This window comes from Salvelinus fontinalis, chromosome 34, assembly GCF_029448725.1.
Source record: "Salvelinus fontinalis isolate EN_2023a chromosome 34, ASM2944872v1, whole genome shotgun sequence".
Lineage (NCBI taxonomy): Eukaryota > Metazoa > Chordata > Actinopteri > Salmoniformes > Salmonidae > Salvelinus > Salvelinus fontinalis.
The window spans coordinates 2,027,776-2,044,572 of record NC_074698.1 but is presented as its reverse complement, the minus strand read 5'-3'; the positions used below and the strand labels follow the sequence as shown (position 1 = coordinate 2,044,572).

At 45.4% G+C, this 16,797-nt stretch overlaps 1 protein-coding gene across 1 annotated transcript in view; it reads left to right on the top strand.

Annotated features, from left to right (window-relative positions):
* The window catches only part of LOC129832831 (GEM-interacting protein-like), a 30,673-nt gene extending 14,222 nt beyond the window's left edge, over window positions 1–16,451 (top strand). The window contains exons 5-20 of the mRNA XM_055896879.1: window positions 550–675; window positions 2,347–2,411; window positions 4,137–4,244; window positions 4,496–4,576; window positions 4,796–4,960; window positions 5,162–5,299; window positions 5,747–5,937; window positions 6,335–6,468; window positions 6,672–6,767; window positions 7,307–7,467; window positions 7,753–7,929; window positions 8,083–8,220; window positions 9,129–9,322; window positions 12,404–12,737; window positions 14,315–14,417; window positions 14,813–16,451. Of these exons, the coding sequence (XP_055752854.1) occupies window positions 550–675; window positions 2,347–2,411; window positions 4,137–4,244; window positions 4,496–4,576; window positions 4,796–4,960; window positions 5,162–5,299; window positions 5,747–5,937; window positions 6,335–6,468; window positions 6,672–6,767; window positions 7,307–7,467; window positions 7,753–7,929; window positions 8,083–8,220; window positions 9,129–9,322; window positions 12,404–12,737; window positions 14,315–14,417; window positions 14,813–15,528 (2,927 nt within the window). The 3' untranslated portion in view covers window positions 15,529–16,451. The remainder of the gene's footprint in view (window positions 1–549; window positions 676–2,346; window positions 2,412–4,136; window positions 4,245–4,495; window positions 4,577–4,795; window positions 4,961–5,161; window positions 5,300–5,746; window positions 5,938–6,334; window positions 6,469–6,671; window positions 6,768–7,306; window positions 7,468–7,752; window positions 7,930–8,082; window positions 8,221–9,128; window positions 9,323–12,403; window positions 12,738–14,314; window positions 14,418–14,812) is intronic.
* Window positions 16,452–16,797: the final 346 nt, after the last annotated feature.

The window sequence follows — 16,797 nt, the reverse complement described above, 5'->3', positions numbered from 1 at the left end:
AGAATTTCCTTGGGACATTTAGATTTCCCACGTGATGACCGCTTGCTGTGCATGCTTTGAGATGACCAGACCTCCACCGGTGTTGGTGTAGTAGTGACCACTGAGACAGAGACCCTGTGGACAACAGCAGCACTTGGACCTCGAGGACTCTGAGGACTAGCCCTGATGACCAGTCGTTTTCAGTCTCTCTTCTCCATGGAGTTTGTTTGGCTAAACCACAAACCTGTTGTGGAAACAGAGCTATGTTTCTGGTGAACTCACGTATTTGAGAAATAGGAGTGACCCTTTTTTGTCTGTTCTCTTTTATTCCTTTGTGGTCGTTTCTTGGATGACAAATTATTTGGATTACACATTATTGGTAGTATGGAACACAAAGCATACCTGTGAGCCCAGCTTTTTCCTTGGGAATCGGGGGGGAGAGGGGTCTTGGATGCCCTGTGGGGGTCCAGACTGCCCAGTTGTGTGTGTTTTGGGGTTAAAAACCTCCTGACTGGGCTATCAGGGTGAGGTAGAGAAGATATGCAGTGATGCTGATGTACTCACTCTCAGCCCAGAAAGCAGACCTGGCCCTGTGTCGCTGTGAGGGAGGCGTGGAGCTGGCCCTGCAGTATGCCAAGATGTGGTGCCGCTACGCCAAGGACCTGCTGGCCTGGATGGAAAAGAGAATCAGTCTGGGTGAGTAGAGACGTGGGTGTGGGTGTTTCTGTGTCTGTCTGCCTGCTAGTCAGTCTGTCTCTCATTCATATTTGCAAATCTTACATTGACATAAACACATTATTTAATTAAAGTTAAGTGCACCTATCTCAAATGAGGGCATGGCCCATAGTGTGTCACTGCAATGTGGTACAGACTCATTCAACTACACAAGTATAACATATTCACAAACACATATATTTGTAAATATGGTCTTGTATGTTTACATGTAAACAAATGAAATAGTTCACATACCAAATGTGAAGTATATACCATGGTTCTGGCATTCATAGACAGGTAGCCTTCTCAAGACATAAGATAAACAAGAATCATTTTAGGACAACACGAAAGGCTCTCTTATCCCTCTGTAAAAAATTGTTTTTCTGGTATGGAACTGCAGTAACTACAGCAACCAAAGCTCTTCTCCTAAGAAAGACTAGGAGTCAGTCACTCTATTCCTGGAAAAGACAGCCGAGTCTAAAGTAGGCCTACCCTACCAATAGACAATGTGTGTTTATTCCTCACCAGAGCTCTGAGCCACTGTGGACAGTTGAATGCAGTGGAGGCTGGTGGAAGGAGCTATAGGAGGAAGGGCTCATTGGGCTGGAATAAAAAAAAATATATACATATTTTACTAGGCAAGTCAGTTAAGAACAAATTCTTATTTTCAATGACGGCCTAGGAACAGTGGTTAGGGGCAGAACGACAGATTTGTACCTTGTCTGGGGATTTAAACTTGCAACCTTTCGGTTACTAGCCCAACGCTCTAACCACTAGGCTACCCTGCCGCCCCATAAACTGGCAGGTATCACACGCCAAACCTATAGAAACCACATGTTTGATTCTGTTCCTGTCACGCCCTGACCTTAGAGATCCTGCTTATGTCTCTATTTGGGTTTGGTCAGGGTGTGAGTTGGGGTGGGTATTCTATATTCTATTATTTGTATTTCTATGTTTTGGCCGGGTAGGGTTCTCAATCAGGGACAGCTGTCTATCTTTGTCTCTGATTGAGAACCATACTTAGATAGCCCTTTTTTCCACCTGTCTTTGTGGGAAGTTAACTTTGTTTAGGGCACATGGCCTTTAGCTTTACGGTTTGTTTTTGTAGTGTTTCTTGTTTTGTTCGGCGTCATTTTTATCAATAAAAGGAAAATGTACGCTGACCACGCTGTACCTTGGTCCTCTTCTTTTAACGGCCGTGACAGTTCCATTTATTCCATTCCAGCCATTACAATGAGCTAATCCTCCTATAGCTCCTTCCACCAGTCTCCACTGGTTGAATGGTTGCAACGCTGACACCACAGCATCAGTATGGATCAGCAGATTAGTGTACTTGAAGTAGGGCAGCACTTAGGCAGCCAAAGCAGAGCATTGATTTTGATATTTGGTGATGTAAGCTAACAATCTGAACTGACCTCTCCTCTCTATGAGGTCTGATGGCCTGATATGGGATCTGATATGTTACATATTGGTTGTTATATCACCATTGAAAGACCTAAATTGAACATGCAACAGCTCCAAAAGTCATACTGATATTTGGCTGGATAAAAGCTTTTGATAAGACTGCCTGACAATATTGTAATGCTAATACATCCTTTTTACTAAAATCAATCACATAATCCATCATACTGATTTATTCTGGTCTGTTTGCAGAGCAAGAGTTTGCCAAGAACATCATAAAGGCAGCAGAAACGGCTAAGTCCTGTGTGGCTCAGCAGGTATGGATGCTTTTGTTGTCTCTCGTGTGCATGGGGCTGTATAGGTTGTACATGTGATGATGTGTACAATATTGCATAGAAACGTATTAAGTCCATATCAGATTACTTTTTAGGCTTATTATCAGCTACCTTAGTGGAATGCACTGGAAGTCGCTGTGCATAAAAGCATCTGCTAAATTACCAACATAAAATGTTTTGCAGTGCCTTGACTTTTTGCACATTTTGTTGTGTTACAGCCTGAATTTAAAATTGATTAAATGTCTCTGGCCTACACACAATATCCCATAATGTCAAAGTGGAATTATGTTTTTAGAAATAATTAATTTAAAATGAAAAGCTGGAATGTTTTGAGCAAAGCGTAAATAAGTTCAGGAGTAAAAATGTGCTCAACAAGTCACATAATAAGTTGCATAGACTCACTCTGTGTGCAACAATAGTGTTTAACATGATTTTTGAATGACTACCTCATCTCTGTACCCCACACAATTATCTGTAAGGTCCCTCAATCGAGCAGTGAATTTCAACCAAGATTCAACCAGAAAGACCAGGGAGGTTTTCCAATGCCTCGCAAAGAAGGGCACCTATTGGTAGATGGGTAAAAAAACAAACAGACATTGAATATCCCTTTGAGCATGGTGAAGTCATTAATGACACTTTGGGTGGTGTACTACAAAGATAAAGTTGCCGGAGAGGAAGGAAACCACTCAGGGATTTCACCATCAAAACAGTTAGAGTGTAATGGCTGTGATAGGAGAAAACTGAGGATGGATCAACATCATTGTAGTTACTCAACAATTCTAACCTAATTGACAGAGTGAAAAGAAGGAAGCTTGTACAGAATACAAATATTACAAGACATGCATCCTGTATGCAACTAGGCACTAAAGTAATACTGCAAAAAATGTGGCAAAGCAATTCACTTTTTGTACTGAATACAAAGTGTTATGTTTGGGGCAAATCCAACACATTACTGAGTACAACTCTCCATATTTTCGAGCAAAGTGGAAGCTGCATCATTTTATGGGTATGCTTATAATCGTTCAGGACTGGGGAGTTTTCCAGGATAAAATAGAAACAGAATGGAGCTAAGCACAGGCAAAATCCTAGAGGAAAACCTGGTTCAGTCTGCTTTCCACCAGACACTGGAAGATGAATGTACCTTTCAGCAGGACAAAACACAAGGCCAAATCTACACTGGAGTTGCTTTCCAAGAAGACAGTAAATGTTCCTGAGTGGCCGAGTAACAGTTTTGACTTAAATCTACTTGAAAATCTATAGCAAGACCTGAAATGGTTGTCTAGCAACGATCAACAACCAATTTGACAGAGCTTGAAGAATTAAAAAAATTATAATGCAGGTGTGGAAAGATCCCAGAAAGACTCACAGCTGTAAGGTGCTTCTACAAAGTATTGACTCAGGGGTGTGAATACTTATGTAAATGAGATATTTCTGTATTTCATTTTCCCCCCCAAAATCAAAAAAATCTACAAACTTGTTTTCAGGCAACACAACAAAATGTTGAATAGGTCAAGGGGTATGAATACTTTCTGAAGGCACATGTACAGAATTGCATAGAAACATATTATTTCCTTAATTTCCCCACTCTCTCTAACATATTCTCTGAAATACTGTATATCTAATATCTCTAATATAACTGAAATATATCTATAAATAACGTTTTGAAATTATATCTATGACCTGGTTCTTGCTGTGCTGTTGTTACAGGACATGATGCCTCTGCAGTACATCTACACCATGGCCCTGGAGCACGATGTGAAGACCAGCCAGTCTACTAAACAGACATCAGAACTGCTGCAGCAACGCTGCTACCAGGTACAACCGACCGACCGACAGACAGACCGACAGACAGACAGACAGACAGACAGACAGAGACCGACCAACCGACCGACTGACTGACCGACCGACCGACCGACCGGCAGGAGAACTGCTGCCAGGTACACTGACAGACAGACACAATTAGCAAGCCTATTCAATGTGTCAAACATTCCTGTATGCAAGAAAATGTGGAATAATATGTAAAGTTTTTAGTATGATGTGGTTAATCCTACATCTTAATCCTGAAGGCCCTGGCATGCAAGAAGAATGAGATTGATAAGTGGCGCAGGGAGTTAAAGGAGCAGTGGTCCAGAGAACAGAGGAGGATGGTACGTGCTGTTTTTTTTTAAGACGCTACTGTGTATGTGCACTCACGTGCGTGTGTGTTTTAACAGCTTCTCCCATTGATCAGAACATTGCGTTAACTAACAACGTCTCTCATTGGTCAGAACAATGTGGTAACAGCTTCTCCCATTGGTCAGAACAATGCGGTAACCGCTTCTCTAATTGGTCAGAACAATGTGGTAACAGCTTCTCTCACTGGTCAGAATGAGGCGGTGGCGGCTCTGAAAAAGGCTCGTCAGCAGTACCTGCAGCGCAGCGAGGACATGGAGAAGACCAAGGTTGTGACGGCCAAGGCCGGGGACGAGCTCACAGCGGGACACAAGACCCTGGACAAGAGGAGGAAGTCACGTGATGACGCACAATCAAAGGTGTGGTACAGCGGGTCCAACCGTCATATGGGGTTCACGGAAACATATCCCACTTTTTAGGTGTACATTTTTTTTTGGTGGAAAATTAGGATTGTTATATTTTTTGTCATCATGTGACTCACTGTGCCTATCTCACTCTTTCTCTCTCTCCCTCTCTCATTCACCCCCCCCCCCCCCCCCACCCCCCACCCCTACAACCAGGTGATGGAGGCAGAGATGCAGTACAGACAGTGTGTGTGTGAGGCCCAGGACCACCAGGACAAGCTGGAGAGCTTGAAGGAGAAAATCATAGTTCACACCCGCAAACTCATCTGCCAGGGGGACACTGTGCTCAAGGAGGTGGGTGTCAAAGCCTATTGGAGATAGAGATATTCCCTGTGCTGGATGCAACAAGTGGAGTGCATAATAGGGATAGTGATAGCATAAGGGTGGGCATAAGAGTAAATAGACTCAAGGCAAGCAGTCAGCAGCCGTTTCAATTAGTCTTTTAAGACTGTGTCAATGCTTTTGATTTAAACAATCGCCCCATACAACAACAAAAAACATATTCAAATATGGTCCAGGTCTCCTTTTCTAATTAATATAATAAATCCCATATAGCAGATCATTTTATCCAAAGCAACTTAGTCATGCGTGCATACATTTTACATACAGGTGGTACTGGAATTTAACCGAATATGCTGGCGTTGCCATGCTCTACCAACTGAGCTACAGAGGTATCTTGAGCTCAATGGGATGAATAATTTTCTAATAATTCATTTTATCATGTACCTCTACCACCCCTAGGCCACAGTGAACATGTTCTACTTCCAGCGTCAGCAGGCGGAGCCGGTTCCCCTGGGCTACCACAACCTGGAGTTGACCTGCAGGCCGTGTGAACCCGGGGAGCCCTACCTGCTCTACATCTTTAGGAAGAGAAGCCAAGAACAGCCCCTGCAAACCTTCACCTTCCAGGAGTTTGTCCCTCAGAACAAGAGGTACGGACGGATGGATGATTTGTCCTGTTCTTGATAGGCTACGGCTCTAATGGATGATGCTGTTTGTCCCATTAGTGCCTATTGTCTTATATTTAGAGTTGCTGTCAAGATTTTATTTGTAAATGTTAATTGTGTGTGTGTGTGTGTGTGTGTGTGTGTGTGTGTGTGTGTGTGTGTGTGTGTGTGTGTGTGTGTGTGTGTGTGTGTGCTTGCCTGTGTGTGCGCGTGCTTGCCTGTGTGTGCGCGTGCTTGCCTGCGTGTGCGCGTGCTTGCCTGCGTGTGCGTGTGCTTGCCTGCGTGTGTGTGTGTTTGCCTGCGTGTGTGTGTGCTTGCCTGCGTGTGTGTGTGTGTGCGTGCGTGCATGCGTGTGTCCGAATCTGTGTGTGGCACCACCAAGTGGCCGTCGTAAGACCAGCAACCCCAGCTCTCTACAGGACTCCTTCTCCCTGCCTGAAGAAAGTCTGGTTAATCGTAAGGGCTACAGTGACAGTGAGAGCATTGGAGGCAGTCTGGAGTCTCTGTCCAGCCCAGGTAAGCCTGTGTGCTTCATTTGACACATTTCATTTAATCATGCTCAGAAGATTGACCGATCATCAAACATCGATGTCATAATTGGTAGTGGAGAGAAATAATGTCTTCGCTAGGAAGCTTACGGGAAACTCACCTTGTCCTGTTTGTCTGGTCTCTCCTCCTTCTTTGTGTCTCTTACCCACATTGAACCCTGAACCCTGTAGCCCATGGCAACAGGAGGCTTCCTAAAGCCCCCTCCACAGGGACAATGTCATCAGACGACCTGGATGAGAGGGACATAGGCACCATCCTGGAAGGAGGTGAACGTCACCGTCATCACCTAGCTCACACAACAGACACCAACTAATGGCTCTCTATACGTAAATTCTCCTGCTGAATCCCGAATCTACCCTTAACCCAGTGTTCCCCAAACTCGGTCCTCGGCACCCCAAAGGGGTGCATATTTTGGTTTTTGCCCTAGAACTACACAGCTGATTCAGATAACCAACCAACTCATCATCAAGCTTTGATTATTTTAATCAGCTGTGTAGTGCTAGGACAAAAAGAAACGTACACACCTTGGGGTCCCCAGGACCGAGTTTGGGGAACGCTGCCCTAACCCCTACACCCTAGCCACCCCTGTAGATCTCAGAGAGATTAAATAGATATAATCATTGTGGCAATTGCTTCTTGTCTACTGATTGGCTAGGTGGAAATGTTTCCATATTCTTCCACTTGTCCAATCCTCTCAGGTCTACAGGAGTTGCTAGGGTTTGTTTGAAACTAGGGGTAAATTTGGTGGGTAGTGTTTCCCACCGTGACTGAGTATGACTGAGTCCTGTCCTGTGGTTCCTCGTAGATTGTGGGGACTCCACTCCAGAGGGGAACGGTACGGCGGGGAAGGTACGGACTACGTCCCGAGCCGCACTGACACACCGACTCAGGAAGATGAAGAGCAAGATGGTGAAGTGCAAACAGTGTGACAATTACATCGTGGTCAACGGCATTGAGTGTGAGGAGGTGAGAAAGAGGAGGAATAGAAGGAGAGAGGAACAACTGACAGACATTTATGTGGCAGCCTCTTTAATGACTAAAGTATAACATTATTGCCTGATTCACAGTCACACCATAGAGCCTGACCGATGCCAAGCTGAACTGAGCTGTACTGGGCTGGTTTGGTTCGCTATCCTCCATGGTGGCACCAGCACAGTATGGCTCAGGTTGAACCAGGTATATAGGGTGTGATTTGAGCTCACCCTGTGGTTTGCTAATCCATGTCCTCTGTCCCGCCTGCCGTCTCTGTAGTGTGGCGTGGCGGTTCATAGGAAGTGTCTGGAGGTGTTACAGCATGAGTGTGAGAACAGGAAGGGCGTTCTGTTTGGGGTGGGTTTCTCCCTGTTGCCCCGGGACCGGCCTGACGAGGTGCCCTTCGTGGTCCAGCGCTGCACGGCCGAGATAGAGAGCAGGGCCCTCACTCTACAGGTACTGTATTAACCTGGATGTAATATGGCTTAGAGTAAGTACTGAAGCAAACAGTAAAACTGTTTTGCAGAGGCGACAGTACAGTGCCCTTATCTCAATCCTTCTTGTTTTCTCTTTCCCTCCCTCCCCCCTCCATCCATCCCTCCCACCCAGGGGGTGTATCGTATCAGTGGGTCGAAGCCTCGCATCCAGAAGCTGTGTCAGGTCTTCGAGACCCAGAAGGACCAGGTCGACCTCTCTGACCTTTCACCTCATGACGTCACCTCAGTCCTCAAACACTTCTTCAAGGAGGTACTTCACAGACAACAAAGAACACTGATATTACAGACAATATACTGTAGAGCCAACGATACAGTTAATACAGACAATATACTGTAGAGCCAACAATATAGTTAATACAGACAGTATACTGTAGAGCCAACAATATAGTTACAGACAGTATACTGTAGAGCCAATGATAAAGTTAATACAGACAATATAGTTAATACAGACAGTATGCTGTAGAGCCAACAATATAGTTAATACAGACAGTATACTGTAGAGCCAACAATATAGTTAATTAGTTAATACAGACAGTATACTGTAGAGCCAACAATATAGTTAATACAGACAGTATACTGTAGAGCCAACAATATAGTTAATTAGTTAATAGAGACAGTATACTGTAGAGCCAACAATATAGTTAATACAGACAATATAGTGTAGAGCCAACAATATAGTTAATACAGACAGTATACTGTAGAGCCAACAATATAGTTAATTAGTTAATACAGACAGTATACTGTAGAGCCATCAATATAGTTAATAGAGACAGTATACTGTAGAGCCAACAATATAGTTAATACAGACAATATAGTGTAGAGCCAACAATATAGTTAATACAGACAGTATACTGTAGAGGCAATGATACAGTTAATACAGACAATATACTGTAGAGCCAACGACACAGTTAATAAAGACAATTAAGAGTCGAATGGACATACACTGTTATTTAAACTCTCACACAAAGCTCCCCTTCATGATTATGCCAACATATGAGTAATATGGACATATCTTAACTCAGGATTTCCCTTTTAGTGAACATCATGTGGTACACTTGTCAGTCGATGCATCGAAGCTAATAAGTATTTATTATTATTATGTGTTAATAACAATCTATTGTTATTATTTATTAGAAATGAAACCATCTTCATCCTCAGCTTCCAGAGCCGCTGTTGACCTTTGACCTGTACAATGACTTCATCTCGGTGGGCAAGGAGATCCAGCGTCTCAGTGGGAGGGAGGCGACAGCTGAGATAGTGGAGGACCTCACATATAGCCTGAGAGACCTGCTGGGGAGACTGCCCCCATACCGCTACTACACACTGCAGCATATGATGCGTCACCTTCACAGGTACTACACTACTACACAGTGCAGCATATGATGCGTCACCTCCACAGGTACTACACTACTACACAGTGCAGCATATGATGCGTCACCTCCACAGGTACTACACTACTACACAGTGCACCATATGATGCCTCACCTTCACAGGTACTACATTACTACACAGTGCAGCATATGATGCCTCACCTTCACAGGTACTACATTACTACACAGTGCAGCATATGATGCGTCACCTTCACAGGTACTACACTACTACACAGTGCAGCATATGATGCGTCACCTTCACAGGTACTACACTACTACACAGTGCAGCATATGATGCGTCACCTCCACAGGTACTACACTACTACACAGTGCAGCATATGATGCGTCACCTCCACAGGTACTACACTACTACACAGTGCACCATATGATGCCTCACCTTCACAGGTACTACATTACTACACAGTGCACCATATGATGCCTCACCTCCACAGGTACTACACCACTACACACTGCAGCATATGATGCGTCACTTTCACAGGTACTACATTACTACACAGGGCACCATATTATGCGTCACCTCCACAGGTACTACACTACTACACACTGCAGCATATGATGCCTCACCTCCACAGGTACTACACTACTACACAGTGCAGCATATGATGTGTCACCTCCACAGGTACTACACTACTACACAGTGCACCATATGATGCCTCAACTTCACAGGTACTACACTACTACACAGTGCAGCATATGATGCCTCACCTTCACAGGTACTACACTACTACACACTGCAGCATATGATGCGTCACCTCCACAGGTACTACGCTACTACACAGGGCACCATATTATGCGTCACCTCCACAGGTACTACACTACTACACAGTGCACCATATGATGCCTCACCTCCACAGGTACTACACTACTACACAGTGCAGCATATGATGCCTCAACTTCACAGGTACTACACTACTACACACTGCAGCATATGATGCGTCACCTTCACAGGTACTACACTACTACACACTGCAGCATATGATGCCTCACCTCCACAGGTACTACACTACTACACAGTGCAGCATATGATGCCTCAACTTCACAGGTACTACACTACTACACAGTGCACCATATGGTGCGTCACCTTCACAGGTACTACACTACTACACAGTGCACCATATGATGCCTCACCTTCACAGGTACTACACTACTACACAGTGCACCATATGATGCCTCACCTTCACAGGTACTACACTACTACACAGTGCATCATATGATGCGTCACCTCCACAGGTACTACACTACTACACAGTGCACCATATGATGTGTCACCTCCACAGGTACTACACTACTACACAGTGCAGCATATGATGCGTCACCTTCACAGGTACTACACTACTACACAGTGCAGCATATGGTGCGTCACCTTCACAGGTACTACACTACTACACAGTGCAGCATATGATGCGTCACCTTCACGTCACCTACACACTGCAGCAGATGATGCGTCAACTACACACTGCAGCACATGATGTGTCACCTACACAGATACTACTACACACTGCAGCACATGTGTCACCTACACAGATACTACTACACACTGCAGCACATGATGTGTCACCTACACAGATACTACTACACACTGCAGCACATGATGCGGTCACCTACACAGATACCACTACACACTGCAGCACCTGGTGCGTCACCTACACAGATACCACTACACACTGCAGCACCTGGTGCGTCACCTACACAGATACTACTACGCACTGCAGCACATGATGCGTCAACCTACACAGATACTACTACACACTGCAGCACATGATGTGGTCACCTACACAGATACTACTACACACTGCAGCACATGATGCATCACCTACACAGATACTACTACGCACTGCAGCACATGATGCGTCACCTACACAGATACTACTACGCACTGCAGCACATGATGCGTCAACCTACACAGATACTACTACACACTGCAGCACATGATGTGTCAACCTACACAGATACTACTACACACTGCAGCACATGATGTGGTCACCTACACAGATACTACTACACACTGCAGCACATGATGTGTCACCTACACAGATACTACTACGCACTGCAGCACATGATGCGTCACCTACACAGATACTACTACACACTGCAGCACATGATGTGTCACCTACACAGATACTACTACACACTGCAGCACATGATGTGTCACCTACACCGATACTACTACACACTGCAGCACATGATGTGTCACCTACACAGATACTACTACACACTGCAGCACATGATGCGTCACCTACACAGATACTACTACACACTGCAGCACATGATGTGTCACCTACACAGATACTACTACGCACTGCAGCACATGATGCGTCACCTACACAGATACTACTACGCACTGCAGCACATGATGCGTCACCTACACAGATACTACTACACACTGCAGCACATGATGTGTCACCTACACAGATACTACTACACACTGCAGCACATGATGCGTCAACCTACACAGATACTATTACGCACTGCAGCACATGATGCGTCAACCTACACAGATACTACTACGCACTGCAGCACATGATGCGTCACCTACACAGATACTACTACACACTGCAGCACATGATGTGTCACCTACACAGATACTACTACACACTGCAGCACATGATGCGTCAACCTACACAGATACTACTACACACTGCAGCACATGATGTGTCACCTACACAGATACTACTACGCACTGCAGCACATGATGCGTCAACCTACACAGATACTACTACACACTGCAGCACATGATGTGGTCACCTACACAGATACTACTGCACAATGCAGCACTTGATGCGTCACCTACACAATTAGCAAACCTGGTTGTTGTCGAGATGTCTCAGTGAACCATGCTCATAGACTTGTGTTAGCTCCCCAAAGTTATTCCTTGGCTTCAGCTCACTGGGTAAACAGATTATTGTGGCTGTGCAGCAGAACGGTGGGTCACATGGTCATAAGAGGGGTGCTGGGCCCTCCTCCAGATGTTTTTTTTTGGACCATACTCTATCCTCTCTTTTCTTCACTCATTTCACATTCTCTCTCTCTCCCTCTCCACAGAGTATCAGAGAACTACGAGGAGAACAAGATGTCTCCCAGTAACCTGGGCATCGTATTTGGTCCGACCTTGCTGCGCCCGCTGGTGTCTGTAGACGTGTCCATGGTGGCCCTACTGGAGACCACCTACCAGGCCCTACTGGTGGAGTTCCTCATCACACACCACCAACACATCTTCGACGCTCCACCTCCCGTCCCCACCACCCCCCTCCCTGACACCCCTTCCCGGGTGACGTGTTCAGGAGGGGCCCAGAAGACTGTTGCAGGGGCTGACCCTGGCTCTCAGGACCCCCCCGCTGGAGGAGCCTCGTCCAGAGAACGCCCCCGCTCTCTAGAGGTAAGGGACACACTGAGGGTGGATTACATTGGGTCAGACAAGCTCAATCAAGTGCACCTTAAGTATTTGAATTCCACCATGACATTTGAGCCCAGGTCTGGTTAACAAATGGGTTAACCCTGGGCTGATAGACAAATATATACTTTTCAAATACTTTTCATATACTATACTGAATGTTTTTCAAGGGTTTGAATAGGAGGGCAATGTTAACCTCAATCAAACACTTCATTTTGAATCTGAGGCCTCGTGATCACACGCCTGGCAGCTGTAGGTTTGTCAGCCAGTGATTGGTCCTCGAAGTCTAAGTAACATTGGGACGGCTCATGATGCCCTACAGTCAGACCTGGGTTCAGATACAATTAGAAATGTTTTCAAATACCTTCGCCAGGCTTCATTGAGCTTGCCTGCCGCAATAGTGCCAATATAATAGCCACAGCCCATCTGCCCACCCAGGAAGGCTAGAGCAACTACTCAAAGTATTTGACAGATTTCCAAGTCTGCCTCACAGCCAGGGTTCATGGAGTTCAGCCTCAGCCTGCTGCCTTGAGCTGCTTTCCTTCCTGTTGCTTCTGTTACCTGTCGTTGTCTCAAAGGGGTAATCTGGGATTCAAACAACAAGAAAGAGGTCACTCCAGTCACTTTTTTGGGCAAACAGCTGAGGGATGGGGCTGAAGAAATGTAACTAATAAGGCATTTATAACTAATATTCTTCAAGAGTCAATGGCTATATCATTTATTCAAATTAAAAGTCCCAAAACAGATGTACCAATCCCAGATTGCCCCTTTAATGCTCCTGGCTCGCCATGCTGTGACTCTGCTGTTGCCAACCCGGAAGGGATTACATGCTTTTTTTGTGAGGCTTAACACAGTGCAACATTGGGATGTGTGTGTATGTACGCTACTTCTGACTGGACTCTGATCTGACCCTTTCCTGACCAGATCTACCCTGGCTGGGTTTCAATACTGATCAAATGGCATCCTCTGTGAAATATAGCCAAATGATTGTCAAATTCTTCCTGTTCTTCCTCCTCTATTGTACAATTACTTTGTTTCCTTTCTCCTCTGCTTCATTACCACTGATAGGCCAAAGGACTGGGTACTGTGGAAACTGTAGGTTTCATGGGTAGGAAAGGACATGAGGAGAGGAAGCAAGTTAAAGCTATTGAGACACAGCCCTAGCATTGGTGTTCTTGGCCACTAAATACACAACACTGACCACTGGTAAATACTGGGAGGTGTGGGGGTGGAAGAGAAGGTTAGTGCCCTGCCCTCTACATGTGACTTTGGAGTTGTTTAGGAACACAAGGAATTTATCAATTTTTTTGCCTGAAAAATTGAACTAGGAGAACAAGTGACCAGGCAACTTGATTTTATCCAATAAGAATAAAAATCCCTTTTTAATGTATAGGCTACTCAACATCCACAATTTACCTGCCAATATCTCTTTAACCCACAGGGGGTCACTTTCTAGACCTAGAGCTATAGTATGTATCGCTACAGCATTCCATTCCCACACTTCCAACCCCAAATATCTGGTGTCTATTCCCCAAAACTTAGAGTTTTTGTCATTTCAACAGACTCGCACAATCAAGAGAGACTTGAGTGAGGGTTATATATCTGACAAGTCGTCGTCCAATGAGGCAGTGGACCAGCTCAGCCCTGAAGCCAATGAGAGAGCAGGTAGGCGGGATGTACTTTAGTATCAGAGGAATGATTGGATTAATGGGTTTCGTTGGTAAACAAGTGGGCTAGAGGACTTTGCTGTTCTTATCTGATCTGTCATTTCTTTACATAACCTTTCTCTGCTACCATCAGATATTTTGTCTGCTCGCTGCTCACTGTTTATGTCATGTTATAGCGCCCTCTGCTGACTTGACTGTAGGCATTTTCTACTTTCTTTTGCCAAAATTCAACAGCCTCTCAAAAGCAAGGCTAAACTCACACATGTTATGATAGAAAGAGACAGAGTATTTACTTTGCCAAGCTAAAAGTGAAATACAGTGGTTTTTCTGTGTTTCTCTGGTTTGTCTTATTGTCGCCTCTCCTCCCCTCTCTCCTCCCGTTTGCTTCCACAGTCGTGGCTGTGAGGGGGGCATCAGCAGAGGCTGCTGCTCTGGGTGATCTGGTGGGGGGTCCAGAGCCAGGGGACTCTCCCTCTGTGGGGACCCAGCCACAGAGCCACTTCAGTAGGCAGCCTGTCAAATACCAGCGCCAGCCCACCCCGGGTCTCCGCCGCTCCGCGGGCACTACCAGGGCCGGGCAGCTCGGGGAAGAGGAGGATGAAGAAGAGGAGGATGAAGAGGAGGAGAGGAGGAGAAACCAGTCGAGGAGCGAAGACAGCAGTCGTAGCCCCTCCCCTGACCCTGGTAACCAGAGAAGGAGAAGCCTTCGATTGGAGCTCCCCCCCGAGACCACCGCCTACCACCTGCTCAGCCAGGCTGGAGGCCGCTCACCAGAGAACCAGACAGAAAGAGAGAAGACACGCCCATATGAGGTTCCACAGGGCAGGCTGCGGGCGGGGACAGTGGTAGTAGAACCCTCAATAGCTGAAACAGCAGTAGCGGCAGGAGCCAATCCGACACCGAGCACCGGTGCTCAGGAGGCGTGGCATAGAAGTCGGTTAGCCACATTGTCTCAGCTGAACGTGAACCAGTCCAATAACAGTCAGGGGTGGGTGGGTGAGAGGCGGAGACAGGGCCGAGAGGAGGGTCTGAGTGGCCCGGCCCAGAGGATCCTGTCAGGACTGAAGCTCAGACGCAGCCACTCAGGACTGCAGCAACACTTTGTCTGAGGAAGGATGAAACTTTAAACCATAGAATTGGAATCACATTCGAGAATGGACATTCCTCATTCAAATCAACGTTTTGTGACTGGCAGGATTCTATTTCTATGGTTAAACCCATAAAAGGGATGAATTGTACTATGTAACTTCAAATGTTTTTTACAAATACAGTGAAAAATTACATCCGCTCATGATTACTCCAGAAAGTTTGGACACACCTACTCAAGGGTTTTTCTTTATTTTTACTATTTTCAACATTGTAGAGTAATAGTGAAGACATCAAAACTATGAAATAACACATATGGAACCATGTAGTAACCAAAAATGTGTTGAACAAAATATATTTGATATTTTCAAAGTAGCCATCCTTTGCCTTGATGACAGCTTTGCACACGCTTGGCATTCTCCCAACCAGCTTCATGAGATAGTGACCTGGAATGCATTTCAATTAACAGGTGTGCCTTGTTAAAAGTTAATTTGTGGAATTTCTTTCCTTCTGTCACGCCCTGGCCTTATTATTCTTTGTTTTCTTGATTATTTTAGTTAGGTCAGGGTGTGACATGGGTAATGTTTATGTTTTGTTGGTTTTGGATGTTTATTTGGTAAAGGGGTTATGGGGTGTAAAATATGGTTTTGTGTTTAGTGTAGATGTCTAGCGTTGTCTATGTTGGTGAGTGATCTAGAAGAGTCTATGGTTACCTGAATGAGTTCCCAATTAGAGACAGCTGATTTCGGTTGTCTCTGATTGGGAGCCTTATTTAGGGTAGCCATAGGCTCTCATTAATTGTGGGTAATTGTCTATGTAAGAACGTTTGTAGCCTGTTTGTATGTGCACAACGTTTGTAGCTTCACGGTCGTTTTGTTGTTTTGTTATTTTGTATAGTGTGTATTAAGTGTTCGTCTTTCATTTAAATAAATTCATTATGACTGCATACCTTGACGCGTATTGGTCCGACCCATGCTTCTCCTCTTCAGACGAAGAGGAGGAGAACGATCGTGACAGAATTACCCACCATAGGACCAAGCGGCATGGAAGGCGGCAACAGGACCTACCTACACAGGATTTCTGGAGTTTGGAGGAGGAATTGGAAGAAGATGGACCTTGGGCTCAACCTGGAGAATATCGCCTCTCTCGTGAAGAGCTGGAGGCAGCGAAAGCCGAGAGGAGGCGATATGAGGAGGCAGCACGGAGACAAGGCTGGAAACCCGTGAGTACAACCCAAAAATTTCTTGGGGGGGGCCTTAAAGGGAGTGTGGCGAAGTCAGGTAGGAAACCTG